The sequence below is a fragment of the Uloborus diversus genome, chromosome 1 (genome assembly GCF_026930045.1).
Source record: "Uloborus diversus isolate 005 chromosome 1, Udiv.v.3.1, whole genome shotgun sequence".
Lineage (NCBI taxonomy): Eukaryota > Metazoa > Arthropoda > Arachnida > Araneae > Uloboridae > Uloborus > Uloborus diversus.
This window is the reverse complement of record NC_072731.1, coordinates 120,525,525-120,548,661: the sequence shown is the minus strand read 5'-3', so window position 1 is coordinate 120,548,661 and position 23,137 is coordinate 120,525,525. Positions and strand designations below refer to the sequence as shown.

The 23,137-nt window shown below is 34.3% G+C and overlaps 1 protein-coding gene across 1 annotated transcript in view; it reads left to right on the top strand.

Annotated features, from left to right (window-relative positions):
* Nucleotides 1-23,137, top strand: part of LOC129231785 (conserved oligomeric Golgi complex subunit 1-like) — a 70,030-nt gene that overhangs the window by 45,122 nt on the left and 1,771 nt on the right. The window contains exons 27-28 of the mRNA XM_054866154.1: nt 5,450-5,647; nt 19,066-19,204. Coding sequence (XP_054722129.1) covers nt 5,450-5,647; nt 19,066-19,203 — 336 coding nt within the window. The 3' untranslated portion in view covers nt 19,204. The remainder of the gene's footprint in view (nt 1-5,449; nt 5,648-19,065; nt 19,205-23,137) is intronic.

The window sequence follows — 23,137 nt, the reverse complement described above, 5'->3', positions numbered from 1 at the left end:
GTGTCAAATGAAAGTCAAAATTAATCTATTTTTATCAACAATTCAGCAAAGTTCTATTGAATTTGCAGTGTTTTATGAGCTTAAAATAAAGCATTTTCTTCATTATGGGAATAAAGTTTATTTTGATTATTATTTCATCTAAATTTATCCTTTTCAAGAACTAGTAAATTATTAGTTGGTAGTGTTCAAATATTTATGTTAGTAGAGTTGAGAAGAATCCTAATTTAATATCGATATTGGTTACAAAATGCCACTCATAAAGAGTATAAACTTTACAGTTGAGTCAGGATTAGAGTGTTGGGATACTTTTAGGTATAAATATAAAAAATGAAATCTCAAACTGAAACATTTTTCAATTATATTGCCTTAAAAAAAGGATAAAAAGGCATAAAATTAAATAAATATACGAGGGTAGATCAAATATAAACGGTAATTTTGTTCTTCTTAGAATGCACTTTCTAGCCAGATGATGTTGTGTAGAGCAGATGTTTGGTTTATGAGGAGTGGGGAACCGGCAAGTGCGCGCCCTGAATAGGGAAGTTTTCGATTTTTCAATTTTATTTTTATATGATGGAGTAACATGTATGAACATCATAGGTGAAAAAATTTTTGCGATACAATAAGTAGCTTTTTTTAAATTAATTTTTAAAGTTCAAGCGCCTGTGACGTCAGATGGCATAGGAAGTGACGTCCGATAGGAGAAAAACGCTAGCGAACCGGTTCCCATGTCATGGGAGAAATCGAAGAACGTGCATTCGACTTCAAAGATGAAACGTAAAAGGCTTATCTCCTCGCGTTTCTGGAACATTAAACCTCTCATCCTCTCGGAAATATTCGAATATCACCATTGATATTATTTGAGGAAGATTATTTAGATTGTGCTTTAACGAATCCGGCCTCCATAGTGTGTTCAAAAGGATTATAGAATTTCTAAAAAATAAAAATATCAGCGCGCTCAAAATGTCCCTAGCGAAAACAAGGGATCTTTGACGGAAGGCTGCCCATTCGCGCCCTGTGACGTAGGATAGTGACGTTTCAGAAGAGCGCACTTTTGCGCGTGGATTTTTAAAAATTCATTAAAAATCAACCACGGTGTTTTAAAATTCGGCGATGGTGAATTTTTTAGTTTTGAGGGTCAATTAACAATATGCAATAGCCAAAATATGAACATTTAATAGGTTGCAACTTCCCTATTGTATTTAATTGTTAGTACAGCCATGACCGAGCAAGAGGTACCTTCGGCTGTTGCGCAACGGATTATCATTCAGTTTTTAACCAATGACGGTATTAAACTGTCAGAAAATTTTAACCGTTTAAAGGCACAGTTTGGGGACAGTACACTGTCTCAGAATCTTGTGTATACGTGATGGAGATAAGTTAAAGGCGGACGAGAATGAGTTGAAAACGAACGTCATAATCGACGCCCAAGATCAAGCCTCACGGATGATAACATCCGTAAGATTCGACACCTTATTGAAGGTGATCGCCGATTAACTGTTGAAGAAATTTCACCAGAAGTGGGTATAAGCTATGGAAGTGTTCAATCCATAATCACTGATCAACTCGGTTTCAGAAAAATTAGTGCTCGATGGGTTCCAAGGTTGACTGCAAACCGAAACCAGGTCAGGTCGGAGATCGCTGAAAGGCTTCAGGCACTTTCACGGCCTTTTTAAAGTGCCACGTAAAGCACACGTGATGAGACGTGGGTACATCACTATACCCCAAAGTCGAAAATGGCCAGTAAGGAGTGGAGAAGAAAGAACAAAGGTTGCCCAGTGAAGGCCAAAACTCATCTCTGCTGGAAAAGTCCTAGCAACCATTTTTTTTGACTTCTAGGGGAATTTTATTGATCCATTTTGTGTACGATTGACGTACGGTGAATACAGCTTACTACTGCTAGTTCAGTGGCGGATCCAGGCGATTGTTTTGGGAGGGGGCCATCCGAAATTTTTGAACAAACTCCTCAGATCCGAATTTAGCTCCATGCCATCTCTAGGCAAATTTGAAATCTGCCGCCCCTCCCCCCCCCTCTAAAAGAAGCAAAATATTTTGACTCAAAAAAAAAAACATAAAAAAAGTGTTCCCCAGATTCAAACTGTCAAACTTATGAAGAAATGATGGCGTTTCCCAGAGGCGCCCGATGAAATAATCACAGTGGTCTCTCAAAAAAATTTTTTATTCGGAAAATTTTGCTGACGATTCGGCAAATACCATGATTGAAAAACATTTGACTTTCATAAGTTGTGTGAAAGTAATCATTATTAAATTACAAGAAGAAATTGTTTCTGTGGAAAATGAAAGAATGCTAATAATTTACTTTCAAGAATAACACTTTAATTCAAAAAATGTGTTTAAAGTAGCAAATTTGCCGCCCCTGAAAAAGTTTGCCGACCTAGGCAGCTGTCTACTCTGCCTATTGGGAAATTGGGCCCTGTGAATAATTCCCCAGAAATTTTATTAAAATGAAGTTTTAAAAACTCAATTTTCGGGGGTATCGAGACTTTAGGTTAGGGGGGTGGATTTAGGAATCTCCCTCGAAAATGTTTCAAAATTTAAATTTCCGAGCAATTTTTGAAAATTAGGAAACTAAAAACGCATTTTGTCTATTTTTGATGATGTACGGAGAAAGGTCAGGTTCGGGCGCTGGCGAATACTTTTTGAAAATAAAGCTTAGAAACCAAAATATTCTGTCATTATACATTGAGAAATTAGAAGAGGAGGGGCGCTCTTCTAGCTCTTCAGCTGTCCAGCCTAAAAATGCACCTTTAGGTTAAAGGAAGTGTGAAGGTGCTTAGAATCCTTCCTTCCTGGAAATATTTTGCCTTTGAGGTCCCAAAAAGTTGGATTTTTAACTATATTTATACATATTTTAGAAAGGAATGGAAGATTCGTAAGCTCCTCCAAAAAACCTCCTTTTAAAGCTATCATCACGATATAAACTACGAAGGGAGGGGGGTCCTATCAAAACTCGTTTGTAATTGAAGTTCCCCCCCCCAAAAAAAAAATCATTTAAGTTGCTTTTAAGCAAGTTAAGTGATAAGTTAGTTTCCGTTGACATTTTTTCCAAATAAAAGACTTAAAATGCAATTTTTTGCTACATATCAAGGCATTTATGAATGGGCATGGGAAAAGGGGTTCTCCTCCTAGTTTCGAAATTAAAGCCATAAAAACGAATATTTAGGCTCTCTTTGGTCTAGTGAACAATAGGTATACTCTGAGAACCGCAACATTTAAAGATCGTCCAAGTGTCTGTAGTTGGAATCAAGAAATGATGTAAAAGATAGAGAAAAATTTTGGAAATAAAAGTTTTGTTTTGAGGATAGGGAATATAATTTATCTCCCAATTAAGGTCTATACTTCTTTTTCAGTAAAATACATATGTCAAATTTTGTTATCTTCTCTTTTCTTTTTTTCTTTTTTTCCTTAAAAAAATTTCTACAATCACAAGGCTTTGGGAGGGGCCATGGCCCCCCCTCTAGATCCGCCCCTGTGCTAGTTGTTACAGTCAGCAAAAGCCGCCTATCGAAAGAAAAGACGAGACATGCCCATCAGAAATGTCATACTCCTTCATGACAAGACCAGGGTTCACACTGCGGCTTTGACAAGGGATACCCTGAAAAAAAAAATGGCCTGGGAAACCCTCAAGCACCCTCCTTATAGCCCTGACTTATCCCCCTGTGACTATTTTTTATTTGCGCCTATGAAAGAATCACTGGGAGGACAGCAATTTGGAAGCAATGAAGAAATCGAGGAACACGTGCACAGTTGGCTTAACACCCGTCCTCAAACTTTCTATGATCAGGGAATAAAAAAACTTCCAAATCAATGGCTAAAGTGTTTGGATCATGCAAGAGACTATATTGAAAAGTGTTAAATAAATGATTTATGTATCAGGTTATTCAATAAACATATAAAGAAAAATTACCTTTTATATTTGATTTACCCTTGTAGATTCAAAAATGTTTCATGAAGGGCTGTCCCCTTTCACGAATGATGTCACAGAATTTTTCATACATATGTGACCTCCGTCTCTCCTTTGTCATTTAAAGTCACACTTCACCTCTCCTCTTCTTCACTTGTCACATGGCATTGTTACAAAAAATGTTTTTATTTCAATCGAAATGCATGATGTCACACTTCATGTTACTCCTTCTCCCATGTTACAAACTCACAATTTTATAAACACACTCTTCCCTTAATGCCTCATTTATAGGCAACCCCTAAATCTAAATAATGAGTAAAAATGTTTCAATAAAAAAAGCTCTCCATGATTTATTTCTTTTTTAAATGAATAACAATTGAGTTCTAATACTTGTCCTTCTGCATTGGAAGTTTCTACATTCTTTCATAAGTTTTGGCTGAGTTTGTGTTGCACAAAATAATAACAATTCCATTACAAAATGCTTAGCACGTGTGTAGGAGTTTTCCAATTATTATACTTTCAGAGATTAATGTCATGAAATATGGAAACAAAATTTATAAAATACAATGAAACTTCAATTTTACGTTTCTCAAGGGACTGGGTTTAAAACAGTTTAAAATACGGAAAAACTTAAAATATGAGAAAATCAAATAGAAATATACTAACGGTAATAAAAAGGACTCTTTCAAAGGGTACAATATCTATATTTTATGAAGAGAACATTATTATTATACATACTATTTTAGGTCACTGAAACACATTTAGTTGAGAATCCAGGAGTCCAGGAGTCAGGTTAAAAATAGTCTATAATAGTGAATTATTTTTTAGTCATCAAGTTTAAAGTTTATTTAGCATCTTCCAGGATTAAAATACTTTGCAAGATTTTTTCCCTATTCATTATGAGAAATTTCACTATTTTTAAACCCTTCAATGCAATATGGAATGAAGGAACTGGCTGTGCTTCCGGTTCTGCTTGTTCATTGGCAGACGAAAAGTGCATAAGGTTGACTACAGATGGAGCAGTAACAATTTTGTTTTCATGGATTAAATTTCAACTATGTGGATTATCTTTGAAAATCATAAATGAAACAAATTGCTTATTTTAAAACATTATTTTCTTTTTTTTTTTACTTTTTAGGGAAAATATAAAATGCGGGAAATTCACAAATAACAAACTTACAGTTCAGGTTAAATTAACATTCGTTAGTATACGAAAAAACTGTTACCTGATGAAAAAAAATGTGAAATGCGGGGAAAAACGTAGATTCGGGGGATGTAAAATCGGGGCTCCACTATAATATTTAATACATTGTCTGGGGTACCCATCCCACTTAGTAGCAACGGCGCACCCCCCTAAATGTTACAAAGACCCCCCAAAGCGCAAGAGTCCCCCTAAAATGAGAAAAATACCCCTCAAAACACCCCTCTAAAAAATTTCAATGGCACAGTCTGCGCCATGACCCCCCAAGTTGGGCACCCCTGACACTGTTCTATTGATATTAACATAATTTGTTTTGCTTTTCTTAGGCACTGTTTGGATTGATTGCTTCTCCAGATCAAATCAGCTATCTGAATAGTATCAAAGCCCCATCAGTTAATTCTCAAATGGAGCACAATGTAATGCTATCAAGCAACACTGGTAGTAGGTTTCCCCTTCTACCACTTTCCTCGAGAACAAATGCAATTTTCAGTGTTGCTGATGACTCAGTACAGCCTGCTGCCAAAGTAAGCTTTTAGTTTTGGATTTTATTATTTTGCCTGTGTCATTATTCTCATTTTGTTTCTGTTTCTAGAATTCATAAGTGATATGAGTCTACTATTTTTAAATTTCTAATAGCAAAAATAGCATGAAACCTTTGCATAATATTTGCATTCTTCATATCTACTTGTAAAAAAAGGAAATATGGAATTTAACGACATTTATTTCATGTTTCCAACAGCACAAGATGTCAGGTTTCGGTTTAGGACAGAACAGGACAGGAGGTTTATACGGTCCTAAACTGTCTAAAACTGTCCGAAGCTTGTCTTAAACTGTCCAAAAGTATGCTGAAGCTAAAGGGGTGTAATCTAATCAAGTCCTTATTTACTGCAATATTTGTAATATGCATGAATATGGAATGAGATTTAATTAATGAGTATTTGATAATATTTCCCCCCAAAATGTTCATTTAAAAATATCTTTAAAAAAAAATTACTGATTTATAGAGTATTACATAAAAAACTTCCTTATGTAACAGTTGATAGAGCTATGAAAGGAAATTCGCACACTACCAGGACAACCAATTTCAGCTCCATTTATAACTCATAGAAATGTTATTAAATGTACAGTAATTTGGTGTAAAAAAAAAAAAAAAAAAAAAAAAAAAAAAAAAAAAAAAACTTTTTTTTAACGTTTGGGCAAACAAGTTTTACATGATGTTTAAAAAAATATATATATTTCTTAAATCATAGACTAAAAAACAAGAAATTGAGGATTAAACATTTATATTTTAAAACTTGTACTATTCTTTTTTTATTTCATATTTTGAATATAATACATTCAGTAACTACAAAAAAATTGTAATTTATTGGCATTGCATTTCAGTCATTAATTGCACTATATTTTGAACACTTTTTTTTTTGCACATACGCATAAATGTTGAAATGGTTTATGGAAGAAAAAAAAACCTCATGGATACAAACTGAAATTTTTAATGAAGAATTTTAATTTTTGCTTAACAACTAGATTAAAATTATCTGTATTAATAGGTTGCGTATATACTAGTGATGGGCATAATCGAGTTCTCATAATCGAATCACTCGATTATTCAAGATCATTCGAGAACTCGATTACCACGAGTACTCGATTAACGTATCTCGAGTTCTCGATTATCACTTTTCGAGTTCTCGAGCGATGAACTTCTCGAGTTCTCGATTATCACTTTTCGAGTTCTCGAGCAATGAACTTCTCGAGTTCTCGATTGTCACTTTCCGAGTGCTCGAGCGATCAACTGCTCGAGTTCTCACTTTGAACTTCTCGAGATGTTGAGTTCTCGAGATATTGAGTTCTCGAGATGTCAATCACTCGAGCAGTGTATTCTTCGATCGATTTGATAATCGAATGAACCTCTCAATATAGTTGACTTCTGACAAGGGTGCCCACCTAGGGAGGGGGGGGGGAGGATCATGGCGCAGGCTGTGCTATTGACATTTTGGTGGTGGTGGGGGGGGTGTTTTAAGGGGTATTTTTCTCATTTGCTGGGGGGGAGGTCTCTGCGATATTGAGGGTGGGGGGGGGGGGGGGGCTTGACCTTAGGGGTAGGTGGGCACCCTTGCTTCTGAAGTGTTTTAGTTGCAGGGGCGGATCCGTCATTTAGGCGGTCAAAGGGCTGGCTTTGAAAAGTTAATGATTTTACTTATGAATGAGCATGGTTTTTTTCTGTCTTCTGAAAAAATTTGCATTGAAACCTTTTAATATTTCCCCCAGAAAGACGGGCTGCGCTGAGGAGCCCACAGGGGAGGTGGGTCATTGCGCGGACTGCGCCATTGAAATTCCTAATGGACGTAAGACTTTTTTAGGGAGTGTCCTTCTCGAGGGGGAGAGAGGATCCCTAATTTTAAAAAGTGTGCCAGCACACTTGAGGAATAGATACCCTTGCGATTTAAATGGTATTACAATCAAATAATTGCCTTTCGAATGTTTCATTCGAATAGTGTTATAATTGAATGTATATTGTTAAATGCTTGATTATCAAATGATTCTTTGGGGATGCTTGGTAGTCTAATGATATGTTTTGAGCGAAAGGTGTTAATGAATGAACACATGGGCGGGTCTGTGGGAGACATGTGTTGTGTGTCCCAGTGGTGGAAGTAAATGTTGGAGGCGCTTATAAGGTTCTAACTTGAGAGGCATTAAAATTATAGTTCAGGTAAAAGGGGGAATACTTAAGTTGAAAACCTGAGGGGACGTCTTCCCCCTTACGTTCACCTTCGACTATACGATTGGGTAATGATACAAGTGTAATAGGCAATAACAAACGTTTTAGAGCCCAAATATACAGATCACTGCAGACACGTGTTTCGGGGTTTAAAGGAACCCTTTTTTTCAAAGCAAAATAGTGAGATTGTGGATGTAAGGACATTACTGGATGTCTTTACGGACCATTCATTAATTGCGTAAGGGTCCCAAGGGGGTGGGGTTGGAAAAATGTCTACATACTTTGGGGGGGGGGGGAGAGAGAGGGGTTCAAACGCATTCTTACGCAATATTTTCCAAGCCGATGTTTCATTTGCGTCTGGAAAATAAAAACGTATTAGGATGACTGTTATTTGTTTTACGAAGAATTAATTATGTAAAACATAATAAAAAGAATTGCACTATGTATGGCATGTTTTATTTTTAACTACTATCGCATCATATACAAAAAAAATGTCGAAAACACATTCAGTCTAGATTCCAACTTTTTAGTAAATATTTCTTTACACAAAAAGGTTTAATTTAATAATAGTGAATTAAATTTTCATTCCAGTGATATTAGATTAGTTATGTCATTATTTCGAAAAACGAAATGGATTCTTACGTAAGAATAGGGGGAGGGGTTTGAAAAACCTTACGTACCCTTACATGGGGGGAAGGGGCCAAAAATGGCCAAAATCATCCATAAGTAACAAAGGAATTGCCCCTTATATGTAAAAGCTTACTATTTTGTTGAAAAAAGGGTACCTTAAAACTCCAAAACACGTTTCTGCAGTACTCTGTATATTTGGGATATAAAACGTTTGTTATTTCATGTTACTTCTCGGCACAAAAATACTTAGTTATTTCTTAATAAAACAAGTGGTTTACTTCTCGTGTAATTCATTTCTATGGGTGCAAATAAGAAAGGAGGGGGGGGGGGAGTTTTGACGTAAACTGCGGGATTGTAATTTTTAGGGGATTTTGTCTCTTTTGGAGGTATTGCTCTTGGGGGAAGAGCTTCATAGGTGGTGCCCTTTGCTCTTGGAATGGATAGATTTGGAATGATTTTTAAAATCGAATGATTGCTTTTCTCTTGCTTTAATCGAATGGGGTAATAGCTGAATGTTTGGCTTCCAATTTTCTATAATTGAGAGATTCCTTAATAATCGAGAGAACGATATTTTTAGAACGAAAATTGTTAATTATCATATGAGCCGATTTATGGAGGGGCATGTGTTGTGTGAGTGGCGGATACAATGGAGGGTCGTGGGGGTCATGACCCCCCCCCCCCGGAACTCTCGAGAATAGTATCTGTACACATTGTGTTCAAATAATTTATGCATAAAATGCAAACGATGACAGTATCTTATCTTTTCAATACATCAATTATTTTTCAAAGAAAATATTTGAACTACTACTTTGTTTTATTGCTTATGAAATTAATTTGCAACGTTTATCCCCAATTATGTGCCTTATTCCTGACTGATTAAGGGCTTTTTATTGGCCCCCAAAAAAGTTTCAGAATTTTTTCGTACTTAAAACGGGAATTTCGTTCATGGGGGAGGGCTTTCTTCAGCATGACCCCCACCCCCCTTCAAATGGTTTTCTGTATCCGCCACTGGTGTGATCCGGTGGTGAAATCTTGAAACAAAGGATAGAGAAACGCTTTCCATACTGTTTTGAACTTGACAGTTATTAAGATTAAATACGTACGTATGTACAATTTTTATTAAAAAGTGAGGGATAATGATAGTATGGGCAAGTCATTGGGTGACACCAGCAGGTTTAAAATTAAGAGTTGTTAAACTTAAAAATATATTAAACCGGTATCAAGGGCTTCCATATAGAGGGGAGGGGGCAAGTGGGGGCTCAAGCCCCCGCCCCCTTCTTTGAAATTAAGACATCCTTGCTTTCAGTACTTTTTTTTTGCAAAAATGTAAAATCATTTCTTCTCCAGCAATTAATCAATAAGTTATTAAAAATGTCAAATTTTAATAACTCTAATCTGTGCTTAAATCGGTTTCTATGGGGAAAATATCCTATTAAACCATGGGGAAAATATCTGAGCCCCCCCCCCTCTCCTTTAAAATTTTGCATATGGGCGCCCTTGACCGGTATGGTACAAACCGTGTAATTGAAAATTTAATGTAGTCTTAGCCCTTTTTCTGATTATCGTTTCTTGGGGGAGGGGGGTTGTCATAAAAAGCGCGTCATTGCTCACAGGGACGGACGGACACCCCTGTCATTCTATAAGGTTTTAGAATCAAATAATTGCTTCTCAAATGTGTCACCCCTGTCATTCTATAAGGTTATTGAATCAAATAATTGCTTCTGCTTTTTTTCGAATGGGGTTACTCAGAGAGCACACTTCGTTGAGTAAACGTTTTAAAGCGATTGTTAACGCTGTGACAGCCATGTTAAAACGTTTATGAAATGTTTAAACGCAAGGTGTTTATAATGCAGTGGTGCCCCCCCCCCCCCATGGTGATGATACTCATCCCTCAAATGCGACGTTGAACCCCCTAAAATAAATTAAAAGCCCGCTTAAGTTACCCTCTCCTCTTCAAAACTTCAATGGCGCGGTCTGCGCCATTTACCCCCCTCCCCCGCGCCCTCTCTTGTATAATATTTTGTTTGTTGTGGAATGCTCGGTTATCGAGCATCTCGGATGTTTGAAAACCGAATACGTAATCTACTTTTCAGAGAAACTTGACAATCAATTTTAACCTTTTTGAGGACCAGCGCACGGAAAATGAAACGTAGCTATGAAACCTTAAGTTCTGAAATGGACAGTTGCGAGCCTAAGCATTTTCAGCAGTTTTGCCTCAACTTTACAAAAAAAAAAACCAATAAATCAGCACATTAATTGACTGAAAATTTTTAAGTTGAGTAAATAATATACTAATCAACATTTATGAAACTATAAGGAATATGACATAAACAGAAGCGAGTAAAACAAGCAAAATACTTAAATTTAACTACCCACGCGAAAATAAATGCTACGCACACAAGAAGTCACAAATATCTTGCGTATGGAATTTCAAAAAAAAAAAAAAACTATCTGTATAAAATGTAATTTTTATTTAAAAATTGGGCCGAAGAGTGGAAGCTAAAATTAATCCCACACGACAAACTTCAATATTTCTTTTTAATGCACTCAGAAACATTTCAACTTCATTCCCAACACTTTTACTGTTATTGCATATTGAAAAATAAAAAAAGAGCGGATCAAGAAAGAAAAAAAAATAATCATGAACTTCAATGCACTTCAAACCACACTTGTACACTTTTCAATGCGAAGGGAATCCCAATCCTCTGGGAAACGCAATCAGAAATATTTTACACTCCCTCCTCATGCATTAGTCAGATAAATATACGTAACTACTCTCAACAAGAACATCAAAAAGAAAAAAAGCAAAGCTATAAACTAGGAAAGAATGAGTACTTTTGCGCAGAGCAACTATTCCCCTACTTGTTTACATTATTAACTTTGTGTTTGAGAGCCCGAAACCAGTCGAAATAATCACGTGATAACTGAAAATCATTAGTTTAAATGCATAACCGTTCGAATAAATCACTCAGTCGCCCAAATGCCGAGCTCCTAGTTTCTGACAAGCTAACAGGGAATCTAGTCGAACCTGCATCCCCCAAGGATTGCGACCCCAAAATGAAGACTAAAATCTATCGAATCGACCCCCTAAAACAAGCTTGCATTTCGAACTTTACCGGAGGGTAAGGGAACAAAAGGTGTATCTGCTCATTTTATCGGAAAACAACAAAAAACTATACCCACTTAAATGTAAAAACTAGAATTTTTCATGGAATTTGGGGGGAGTGGTATTGATTCCCCTTCTAAAAGGGGGTGTCAATACCCCCCCCCCCCCAACTTAACCTAAAACTTCTAAAAGCCAGGAGTGTTCGCCCCTTATTATACCCCTAAATGGTAGGCTAAATGTCACATTCCTATCTCGAGCGCACCTCTGCCAAAACAACTCGGGAATTAAACTGAAGTCAAGGGAGTCCACCTCCCCCCTTTCGCAGGGCGATGGCGCACCCTCTCAAATGTTACGGAGCATCCGTGTAGAAAGAGCTCTCCCCCCCCCCCTCCTTCCCGACATGAGATTAAAAAAAAAATTCTCAAAAAACCGCTTCTAAAACTTTCGGTTTCGCAGGCTGCGCCATGGACCCCCTCCCCCCCTTCTGAAAATGAGATAAAAAAAACCCTCTCAAAATACCGGCTCTAAAAATTTTAGTTGCACAGGCTGCGCCATACCCCACCCCCTTTTAGTGGGCACCCCCGAGCAGTCAACTCAATTTTGGAAAAGCTCAGAAAATGAACTACTCGAGTACTCGATTCAAACGTCTCGAGATCTCGAATTGAAACATCTCGAGATCTCGATTTAAAACATCTCGAGATCTCGATTCAAAAGATCTCAGAAGTCAATCGCTCGAGTACTCGATTCAAAAGATCTCGAGAAGTCAATCGCTCGAGTACTCGATGCAAAAGATCTCGAGAAGTCAATCGCTCGAGTACTCGATTCGGAAGATCTCGAGAAGTCAATCGCTCGAGTTCTCGATTTCAAAAGATCTTGATTATCAATCACTCGAGTGATTGACTTAAAAAGATCTCGATTATCAATCACTCGATTATCAGAAGTACTCGATTCCCGAGATCTCGATTATCAAAAGATCTCGATTATGCCCATCACTAGTATATACTTATACTTGGATTTTCATATTGAATAAATATGTTCAATTAAATAGTCAAAAATAAATAAATAAATAACTTTGATATTCTGTTCTGTCAAGAATTCAACTTCTATGTAACTTGATTAAAATCAGCTGCATAAATAAGTTGAATGTTCACATTGAATAAATGTTCAATATAAAACATTACTTTAATACATTTTATTCTGTTTTTGATGTTTGCTAACAAAATACTTTTATTTTCTTTTTTGAAATATAGTTTTGGACACTTTCAGACAGTTTTGGACTAGACGGTGAAAACCATGGTTTTTACCGTAGTGTCCAAAACCTTACCAACCCTGCAAGATGTATTTTAAAAGCAGTAGTTACCACAAATACATTTGGCCCTTATTTATAATTTTATTTCTATTAGCTTGTGCATAGACTATTTCTAGAATCCTCCTTTTAATATTGACATTATGCATCTTTTTACTTGAATTGTCTTTCATAGTACTGATGAACGTTTCACAAAACCTTGAAACTGCTGTTATATTTATGACTAGTGGTACCTGCACAGCTTTGCCTGTAGTAGAAAATTAAAAGGTCATTTGGTCATTTGGTCCGCCTGTATATTTACAAATAATAGATGATAAATTTCTCACTAATTTGCTCGCCCATGGTCACAAGGTAATCGCTTGTCCACTTTATGGTAATTTGCTAGTCCACGTTATGGTAATTTGTTCCTCCATATTATGGTAATTTGCTCAATAAAATGTTCCTAAAACTGGAATAGAAAAGGTTCAAAATCGAATTTTTGAAAAATCGTTTCGATTTGCTCACTCCTATGCTACAATCTATTTTTGTGCCAAATTTCATGAAAATCGGCCGAACGGTCTAGGCGCTATGTGGTAACAGACAGAGATCCAGATATTCAGACATACTGACTTTCAGCTTTATTATTAAGAAAGATTTAAGGATAAGTTTTCTGAAACCCTATCTACAAAACAGCTTTTTATTTGGAAAAAAAAAAAAAAAAACCCTTGGTACCTAACTACAAGCCGCAGTTTTTTGACAAATGCATGTGTCAACTTGTGCTGTGGGATGATATTTTTTGACACATCTATAAATACTATCTAACTTCATAAGTCATTGCTCATAATTACTCACGTGAGTAAAATAAAAATAACATTAATTAAATGCACAAATTTGCAGATTACTGTATGCACCTGTCTCCGAGTTACAACCAACCCCTTTTCAATGCAAAATAAATGAGCTTTGGATGTCTTTTCATCCATAAGTAACCCCAAAATACTTGTATGCTGTAAGTTTCAATTTTTTGTAAGTAAGTGTTGCCTTTATTTATTTTACTTTTCAACCACAAGGGTATTTAGTCAACTTTATTGACTTACCTCTTCCCCCCCCTCCTCGAGAATACAAAGTGCATATGCAACCTGGAAAACCTTAAATTACATTTTTTATTTTCAAGTTTTGGAAAATAGGGCAATGACCAAAAATGTCTGCAAAGTCCTTGATTCTGTTATATTTCCTCAAGCTGAGGTGGGAGGGGGAGACTGGTAAAAAAAGTCCCATCAAAAAATATTTTTGCCCTTTGCCAAAGTGGCAAAAATGGATAGGCTTTACAGAGATGTTTCTGGTGTGGTAACTTTAATATGTTTTTCAATGAAATATGCTCATTTAAGAGTATTAAGTATAGTTTAAATTTCATCTTTTATGTATCTTTAAAAAATGTAGTCGCTGGGATGAGTAAAATTACTATACTTATCTCTAATTATATATCTGTTTTGCTACAAAGATATATATTAGTTTAAAAGGTTTCAGATACTTTTTGTCTCAGCATATAAATCTATTAAATTTGAACTAACATATTTTACAGTGTTGAATGCACAGATAATTTATGAATTAAATACTGCAGATTAAATAGTTTTAATGCATCTTTCTGACTTGTTATGTAGCTTACCTTTTCTAATCTTCATTTTGTGTTTTGCACTATTGAAATAACGCTTGAATAAATTTGCACATGATTTGTACTTATTTCTTAATGTGATTACTCGGAAAAATTAAAAGTTTAAGCATTCGCATGAAAAAGTTAAGGACAGATAAAACTCATTTTTAACAAAATTAGTCATAATTTGACAGTGTAAATGATGAAATTTAATACTATTGTTTAAGTTGAAAAATTAATTAAAAAATAAAAAAAAGATTCAAAATAGAGAAATTTATATGATCTTTATATTAAAAAAAAACCTCTTAGAAGCTTCAAGAAGCAATATTTTTTTTTTATCTTTCGAAACTAATGCATTGCATTATTTAACACATGAAATGCTTGAATAAGTGAAAGATTATTCTAAAAATGTATATAAGAGGATTAATAATATTAAATGAGTGTAAAAAAAATAAAATCCATTAAGTAAGAAAGAGAAGTCCACACATCGGTAGATTTTAAAACTAGTTAACAACACTGAAGTCTAGGGATTGTCTTTTTCCCGAAGATGCATTAAACTAAATGCTAATTACACAGCATTATTGGAGTTGAAAATAAAGAGTTAGTAATGATCCAACTTGCTGAGGCTGCCCTTTTCAGGAGGAAACTGTTACCCACAGATGCGTAGCTAGACCCGACTTTCGGGGGAGGTTACTTCTTTTATATATATATATATATATATATATATATATATATATATATATATATATATATATATATATATATATATATATATATATATATATATATATATATATGTAAATTTTTTTAGTATTAAAAAAAAAGAGGGAGGCGAATCTTACATACTTTGGAATGGGGTGCCCCAATTCCGATACTTGTGTCAAACAAAACAAAAGCAAAGATTTTTTTTTTTTAATGTTATGGAAAATTCAACTTTTTTTTTCTTTTCCCTCCATTTAATTTAAAGTGAAATTTTCTAACAACGGTCTTGTCAAAACCAGTCTATCCAAATCAAGGGGAAGTCAAATATCTGATGAGCGTGTTCCGTTCATTTCAGTGTGACTGCTTAATTTAGAGGCTAACACACATCTACAAAAGCTGGCATCCCTGAAAGCTAATAGATACTTCCATTTCCCCCTGTAAACTGGATGTTTGACTTTCAATCTCATCGGTGGTCAGACTATAAAGACTATTTTTATTAACTTGGTTTGCACTAAAAGTATGAAACAAAATAAAAAAAGACTTCTTGAATTATAACCCGCAAAAAATGAAATTGCTTTTCATATCGTTATATTTATATGTTGCATTTTATGTATTTACATTTATACTAATTCTAAAGCAGTTAATAAAATTTGAATTAAAAAAGTTAGGGAAGAAATATAGGCGGTAGAAAGTTATTCGCTCAAATGCATACCATCTGTTCTCATCTCAAGTCTTTATTTTTAATTTTATTAGCTGCTTTAGAATTTACATAAATATCTATTTAGGATAGCAACAGCAATTTTCGAGTATTATAAACAGAAGTCTTTTTTATTTTCTACTTTTTAATGAAAACCAAGTTAATAAAAATACTCTAGATTCATTTCCTTTTTAAACATTTTATTCATGTAATGCTATGGAGTTTTTCTTTTGAATTAAAATAAAATTACCTTAAGAAGGGTCCGATGGGACTAATGCTGCTTTGCAGACTGTACTTCGTTTTCTTCAGACGATGTTAACTTTCTCTTTTTAGAGCAATCCTTTTCGTCATTTTAATTTTTTTCTTTGGGTTTAAAAAAGCTTGTTATCGGTTTTGCTCGCTTCATTATGCAACAACTTTCACTTAGAATGTACTATTTTAAATAGACTGTACGTTTCCAAAAGAATATGCAGTAAATACTGGCTGAAAAATCAATGTGATTGCAATGGATACTCTGGTTAGCAAAGGTCGTTTTGACTATGACCTATGACACACGAGACCAGACCAACGAAAACCTCTATCGTCTCGAATTTCGGTTATGCTATCATTTTTGGATTTGAAGCCTAATGATCTTTAAAGCAGCAAAAAAAAAAAAAAAAAACATTTTCTTCAACTCAGAAAGAGAGGAATTGTCTTCAAGAGCTAAGGAGGCAGTGGAAAAAAGGGAGAAATGCGTTCACGAGTAGGCTTTCCAGGAAGATTAACCAAAGGAGTCGTTTCGCGCACTTTCTTGGAAGAAGAGTAAAGGGGTGAAATTCACAGGTTTGACATGTAAAATGAACATTTCAAGTTCATGGTTAAAGGTCATTCAAGTTAAAAGCCATTTCGCTCTGTTATCTGGATGAGTACTGTTCTTTGGTTATTCTCTTTCTTAAAATTGTGATTCCTTAGAAAACCGAAATGATTGGAGTGAAAAAAAAGTATAAGTTCAAGTGATGAAAAAAGGAAAATCGTAGAATACTGGCCAAGTTAGATTTGCAGCAATTGCTAGCCTCAAAAGGATAAATAATGAGTCAAAAAAAAAAAAAAAAAAAATCAGGGACCAAAAAGCAATAAAAGACTTTTTCTTGAAAAAGATATGCTTAAAGTTTCTTTTACTGTCAAAATGATTCCTTAAACTCACAATAAAGCACATAATAATGCAATAATAGAATAAATACCAAACAAAACTAATAAAGAGGAACTTTAATTAAGAGCCCATATTGTTTTAGTATCAATTTCAAATTTCCACCATCATATTTCAAATTTCTATAAAAAGTTTCTTAAAGCCCCCGTATCTCAAAACCTCTTTATTTCGATTTTTTTCTTTAATGTGAAATTTGAAAAATACAGATTCGACTGTATGCAATATTCTCACTGCGAGGCTCATAAAATTAAACATATTTAACAATTTGCAGAATCTATGACAAAGAAAGGCTGCATATACGTGGATTTAACAAATTAATCTCATTTCTAAAGCGAAGTGTCAAATTTCACTCAATCATCAAAAAATTGTCTCAGCAGAGGGAGGCGTCTTTATGCTTGAGGATCCCACATGGAGCAGATTTTCATTGGCATTGGGGAGGGGGAGTAAAGTGAATTTTTCACCTTTGTTACTCAGAAAAAAGACGTTTTGATTTTTTTCTTCTTTTTTTTGTGAGAATGACGTTTGGGGGTGGGGGTTGTCCCCAAACCCCCCCCTTAGCTACGCCCCTGGTTACCCACATCCTGTGTGATTGCCAAGTGTTTACTGCCCATATGTTCGAACACCTTGGTTATCATTTGTTTAAACCTTGGGAGATTCTTGACATTCCCATTAGTGTTAGCTGAATTTCGCTTCCACTATCGGTCTGTTTTAAGGCTTCTGTTTGAGGACTAATAAAATAGACCTCTGTTGGCAGTGCTTGGTTTGGTTGACTTCCACTTTCTTTCATTTCGTGGGACATGGAATGCGAATGCTGTGAAACTGCATCTCAGTTTCACCTCCCTTTGAACACGCTCCAGTACTTACTTGCTGCAAGGCAGCTTCTGTTCCACTTTAATCAATCTTTATTTTCTTTGTAATTTGCCATTTAATCAATAATTTACTGACAAGACTTTTTTCCATCTTTTTTTTGTTTATAAACTTTTAAAGCTGTACAAAAAGTACAATTTTATCCAGTTCATTTGAATTTTGGATGATTGTAGAAGTGGATTTTCGTTTCGAAGCTTGTTGGAGGCAAAAAAATGTGACCATACACAAGAAAGATAGGATTGTAAAAAAAAATCTAAATGAATAAAAGTAAAAGAAAATAAGTAAATGAAATAATAATAAAAGAAATCAGTAACTAAATGGTTTACTCATTAGAGCTCATCGTATCGTTTATAGGACAGTTTCACTCTAGTACCACAAGAAAACGAAATGTTTTCCAATGTTTCCATTTTGCAAATCCTGTCCAGCAAGGGCGCTTCAACACGAAAATATTGCTTGATAGCTTAATTTTGTCGTGCTTTAAACATAATTGAAAGGATTTCAGTAAATTGTATGCTTAAATTAAATTATGAATAAATGCAAATGTAGTACACTTTTTAAACAAGTCACTATAGTCAAGTAATCTTTCTAGTACATTACAAAATTGAGCTAGTACAACAGATAAACTTTAGTTTCCACTAGAAGACTTCTAGTCTTTTAAATGGGGAAAAGAGGAATCCTTTCATTTTGATTTGATTGGGTTAAAAATAGAAATTTCATGGCTATGGAATGAAAAGCATTTTCAAGGGTTTAATTAACAATTTTAAACAGTGGGGCAAAGCTCAAGGAATTTTGTGTCTGTTTGGAGAAATTTAAGAACTAAGTCCTATAAAGTTTTCTTAAAAGGAATTTTACTGACTAATCCCTGTTTCAGATACTTTTTTGACACTAAAAATTATTGACACTAAAAAGAGTCGTTTTCTGAAATGCAGTTATATTTGCACAGAATGACTACTGTTCTCTTTTATCTCAATAAATATGTTATACTTATTGTTGAAATAGACTTCTGAAAAGTCTGACTATAAAAAGCTTGTATGGTAATAAACTAACTGCATGCACACAATGCATGAGCATAAATAATTTTTGTTATTTTGTGATGCCTTCGCAGGAAACAGAAGCAAAGATGCTCCCTTCCCATAGTTCTAGTCCTAACCTAAGTGCTACCGATACCCCTATTAACACCTTGAAATCAACATCTTTTTATGAAAAAGTTACTGCTATGAGCAGTAGTTGGTTTGGAAATTAAGGTAAGTAACATATCTCCCTTTAACCAGAAGTAGTAATTTTGTATTTATCTAAAATGTTCAAGTAAGAGACTAAACTGGAAAAAAAAAAAAAAAAATCCACTTAAAATGTTGTTTAGGGTGGGAAATGTCATTTTACTTTTTTCTTGAATGAACCCTGTTTAAGTTATTAACCATAGAACTACAAATGGGGGTGGATATCTAACCCAGGACAACTGGGTTTTCAACACTTTTAACCAGGTTTTCAGCACTTAATCTATTCAAATAGTATTACAGCATTCAGAACCATTTCACCTGCAGAAAACCCATGGGGTTAATATTTACCCCGTTTTATAGAAATGTTATTCTAATGAACATTTTTAAAAATCAGACGTAAAATTAAAAAAAAATGAAACATAATTTATGGGAATGCTGGCCTGGGTTTTTTTAAAAAGTTCATTAATGTTTGGCCCCAACTTTGTCAAATGCAGCCGTAAGTCATTCTCATCTCAACAGAGGGCCTGTTTCTATCAGGGCCGGATTTAGGGGAGGGCAGGCGGGGCTACTGCCCCTGGACCTGCACAATAAAGGGGCCCCCCACAATAAAATTTTTACAAAATATTCTAACTTTCACGGGTAAAAAATATCGAAAATAACGGATATATACATATATATGAGCCGCTCAGAAGCCAATGCGGTTAAGTCCAAATCACAAAATTTGAGAAAATTAATGTTTTTTGATACATTAGTTTTTAAAATTCGTGGTGTATTAATTTACTTAGAAAAGTGTATAAAATCTTTTTTCGAAATGAAAACTCTGCAAAAAAACAAGATATGTTCAGGATGTGTAAATAAAAACGTAAGTATTTATTGAAATAATGACAGCATCTTAAAAATTTTAGGACTTATACCATTTGGCAGATGAAAAATATAAGAAATTTATGTAAAAATAATAAAATAACATTTATTGTCATAAGTTTTATGTTTATTCATCATAACAAACACCATCTTCTTACGAGTTATTTAAATGTAAATCTTGATCTCCATGTGTCGTCCTTAATGTCCTGTAAAAGTTGTGTTTAATTGGAGGTGTATACTTTAATAAACATATGATGTCTTTTTTTGTTTCTCTTGAAATTGTTCTGAATATAGGTTGAGTTATATTTTTTAAATTCACTGGCCACCTATTTTTTCTTTTTTTTTTAATATCAATTACATGAAAGGTATCATCCTCGTCAAAATTATGTTTGAACTTAATGCTGCTTGGGTTTGACCTTTCAAATTTTATGCATCTCATATTAAGCCAATTAATTGACTGTTAGTCCACTTGTTGATTTTTTTCTGTTGGTAACAGCTTCTTCCAATGGTTTTGTGGAAAGAAATTCTTGTGGATTCTGTCCTGAACATGAATTTGAATACATTATTATTTTTGAAAATCCTTTGCGTAGAGTTTGATGTGTTTAGTTAAACACGATGACACTTCTTGTGAACCCCGCGATGCTTGGGTTAGGCCAAACATACATGTAGCCCTCGTTAGTCTTTAAATCATGGCAACCAAGATTGTATATAAATAAGTTTCTCTTGTAATAAGCCACTGATGTGGATAGTTTCGGAAATGGCAATGCTTTTTCTAAATCAAAACTAAACACGTATATTTCGTCTAAAGCTCTCAGTCGATCATTAGCCATACCATTCTATTACGGGCAATTTCTGCATTTCGCAAGTGTTCGTCATGTTCAACTTCAGCTGCATTTTTTTCTTCATCTATTGTAGATTGTTCTTTATTACCAAATAATCAGATTTTGCACAAGTATCTTTTGAAGGTTGCTTAAATTGTAAGTTAACTTTTGTCGAAAATATATGGTAATAAAACTTTTCCTTTACTGGTACAATTTGCTCTTCATTACATTGTTCGACATAAAGGTTATACATTTTTGCAATAGAAAGATCTGAATTCAAGTATCTGCCACTGAGATTATGACTTCTTGTACAATGAATTTCTTGTTTTTCAGTGTTGCCAACAAATATCGAAGGAAGAAGAATAATTTAATTTTTATTTCAAAGTTTATGTAAAAAAATATTGATAAAAGATGGACTTATTCACAATGGCTTCTGAAATTATTATACAATATGTTCAGAAGCTATTAAAAAAAGTGCTGTATAACCTTGAAAAAAATAACCAACGAGTAAATCCTTTAATAACTAAAAAGATTGATATTTATTTCGTCAAAATTTCCAAAAATCAGAAAATATCCAAAAATGGACTTAACCGCATTGGCTTCTGAGCGGCTCATATATCAAAATATTCGTATATATATCAAGGTATCGGATATTTTCGAAAATATGATGATCTTTTTGAACCCTGATTAGGGGACTCCACTCCTTCGTTGCCCCGGGGCCTCCACACTTCCAAATCCGGCCCTGGTTTCTATACTTGCTCTTCAAAAAAGTTGAGCTCTAAAACTTATTTTTGTGAAAGTTGTTCCAGTCCAGAAGTATTAACAAAGGATTTCAAATGTTTTGTTTCAATAATATAAGATTGCAAGAAATTACTCTATCTGTTCTTACTTATTGAACTTATCAATATAATTTTGCATATTTATTTTATAAATTAACCAAGTATCCCTCACAGACTTCTGTGCACCCCAAGAGGTACGTTTATCATGGATTAAGAAGATTGCTTTAGAATGTAAAAAGTTTAAAATTTGAACAAGAGACATAAAATTATAAAACAGATTTTTCTCTTCTAATTCATCGAAAAAAATAATAAAATGCAAAGAAATGTGAACTGGTAGCGTTTCAACGATAGCTCAACAGTCAGCATTTATCAGCAGTCCATTACTAGAGAGAAAAGGAGGAAGAGGTCTCATAAATATAGATTAGGCTGGGCCGAAAAAATTGAATTTTTGGAAAGCACTTAACCTTAGCGCGGAAAAATTGTGACTTCCTAACACTAATTAATGTGTAAAATTTTGTGACTCAGAGTTAATGTCTTCTGCTCTGGCAAGAGACTTGAATTTTTGAGATTTTTAGAAAAACATCAAAGTAAGAGAAACTTTACAAAATATTTTAAATTCCGCTGAACTTTAAGCCTTAGTGCAGTATTTTTTAAACTTCCTAACACAAACTATCGTGTAAAATTTCAAGCCTGTGAGTTAATTTTTTCTACTCCGGCAACAGGCCTGAATTTTGAGAATTTTACATAAAAATCCTTAAACATGAATGACACATTACAAAGTATCTACATACCTATTACCCGCCATACTTCAAATTTTTTATCACATCAACGGCACAAGACCACCCCTTGAACCAGATTCTTCCTTTAAGTGGTTAGGGTGACGGGGGTCGATTCCCCCCCCCCCTACTTTAAAAAACAAGAAGTTTAAGAATTTACGAAGGCTTTAAAAAACTAACATTTTTACATATAAGTGGGAGTGGTTTTGTAGTTTTTGATAAAATTTCATGTAGTTCACACCCTTTATCCCCCCCTACACAAATTATTATGCAAAGTTTCCTATCTTTGAGTTAATTTCCTCTGCTTTGGCTAGAGGTCTAAATTTCAATGGAAAAAAAAACTTAAAAAAAAAAAAAATCAAATGGCTGTTGAAATAAGTAGAGACTCAAAATTTACAAAATCTTTAATTAAAGAATCTAATTGCATGTAAGAACAAGTGGGATAAAAAATCAGTGTTTTTGTACAGTCATAAAATCTTTCAGGGAAATATGCAAAAAACTAAAACTGCATTTAGGATATAGATTTTTATTCATTGAGAAAAAATTATAAAATAATTTATTAAGGTCTCATAAACTATGCATTATTAAAACTACTAAATGTACCTTTTCAAGCAATTGAGGGAATCAATTACATTGATATCTTTTTGATCTACATTGATATCAAAGTATCAATGCAAAAAGAATTCCCACGCAAGCTTAGCTCCGTCTGTAATAGAATGGTTA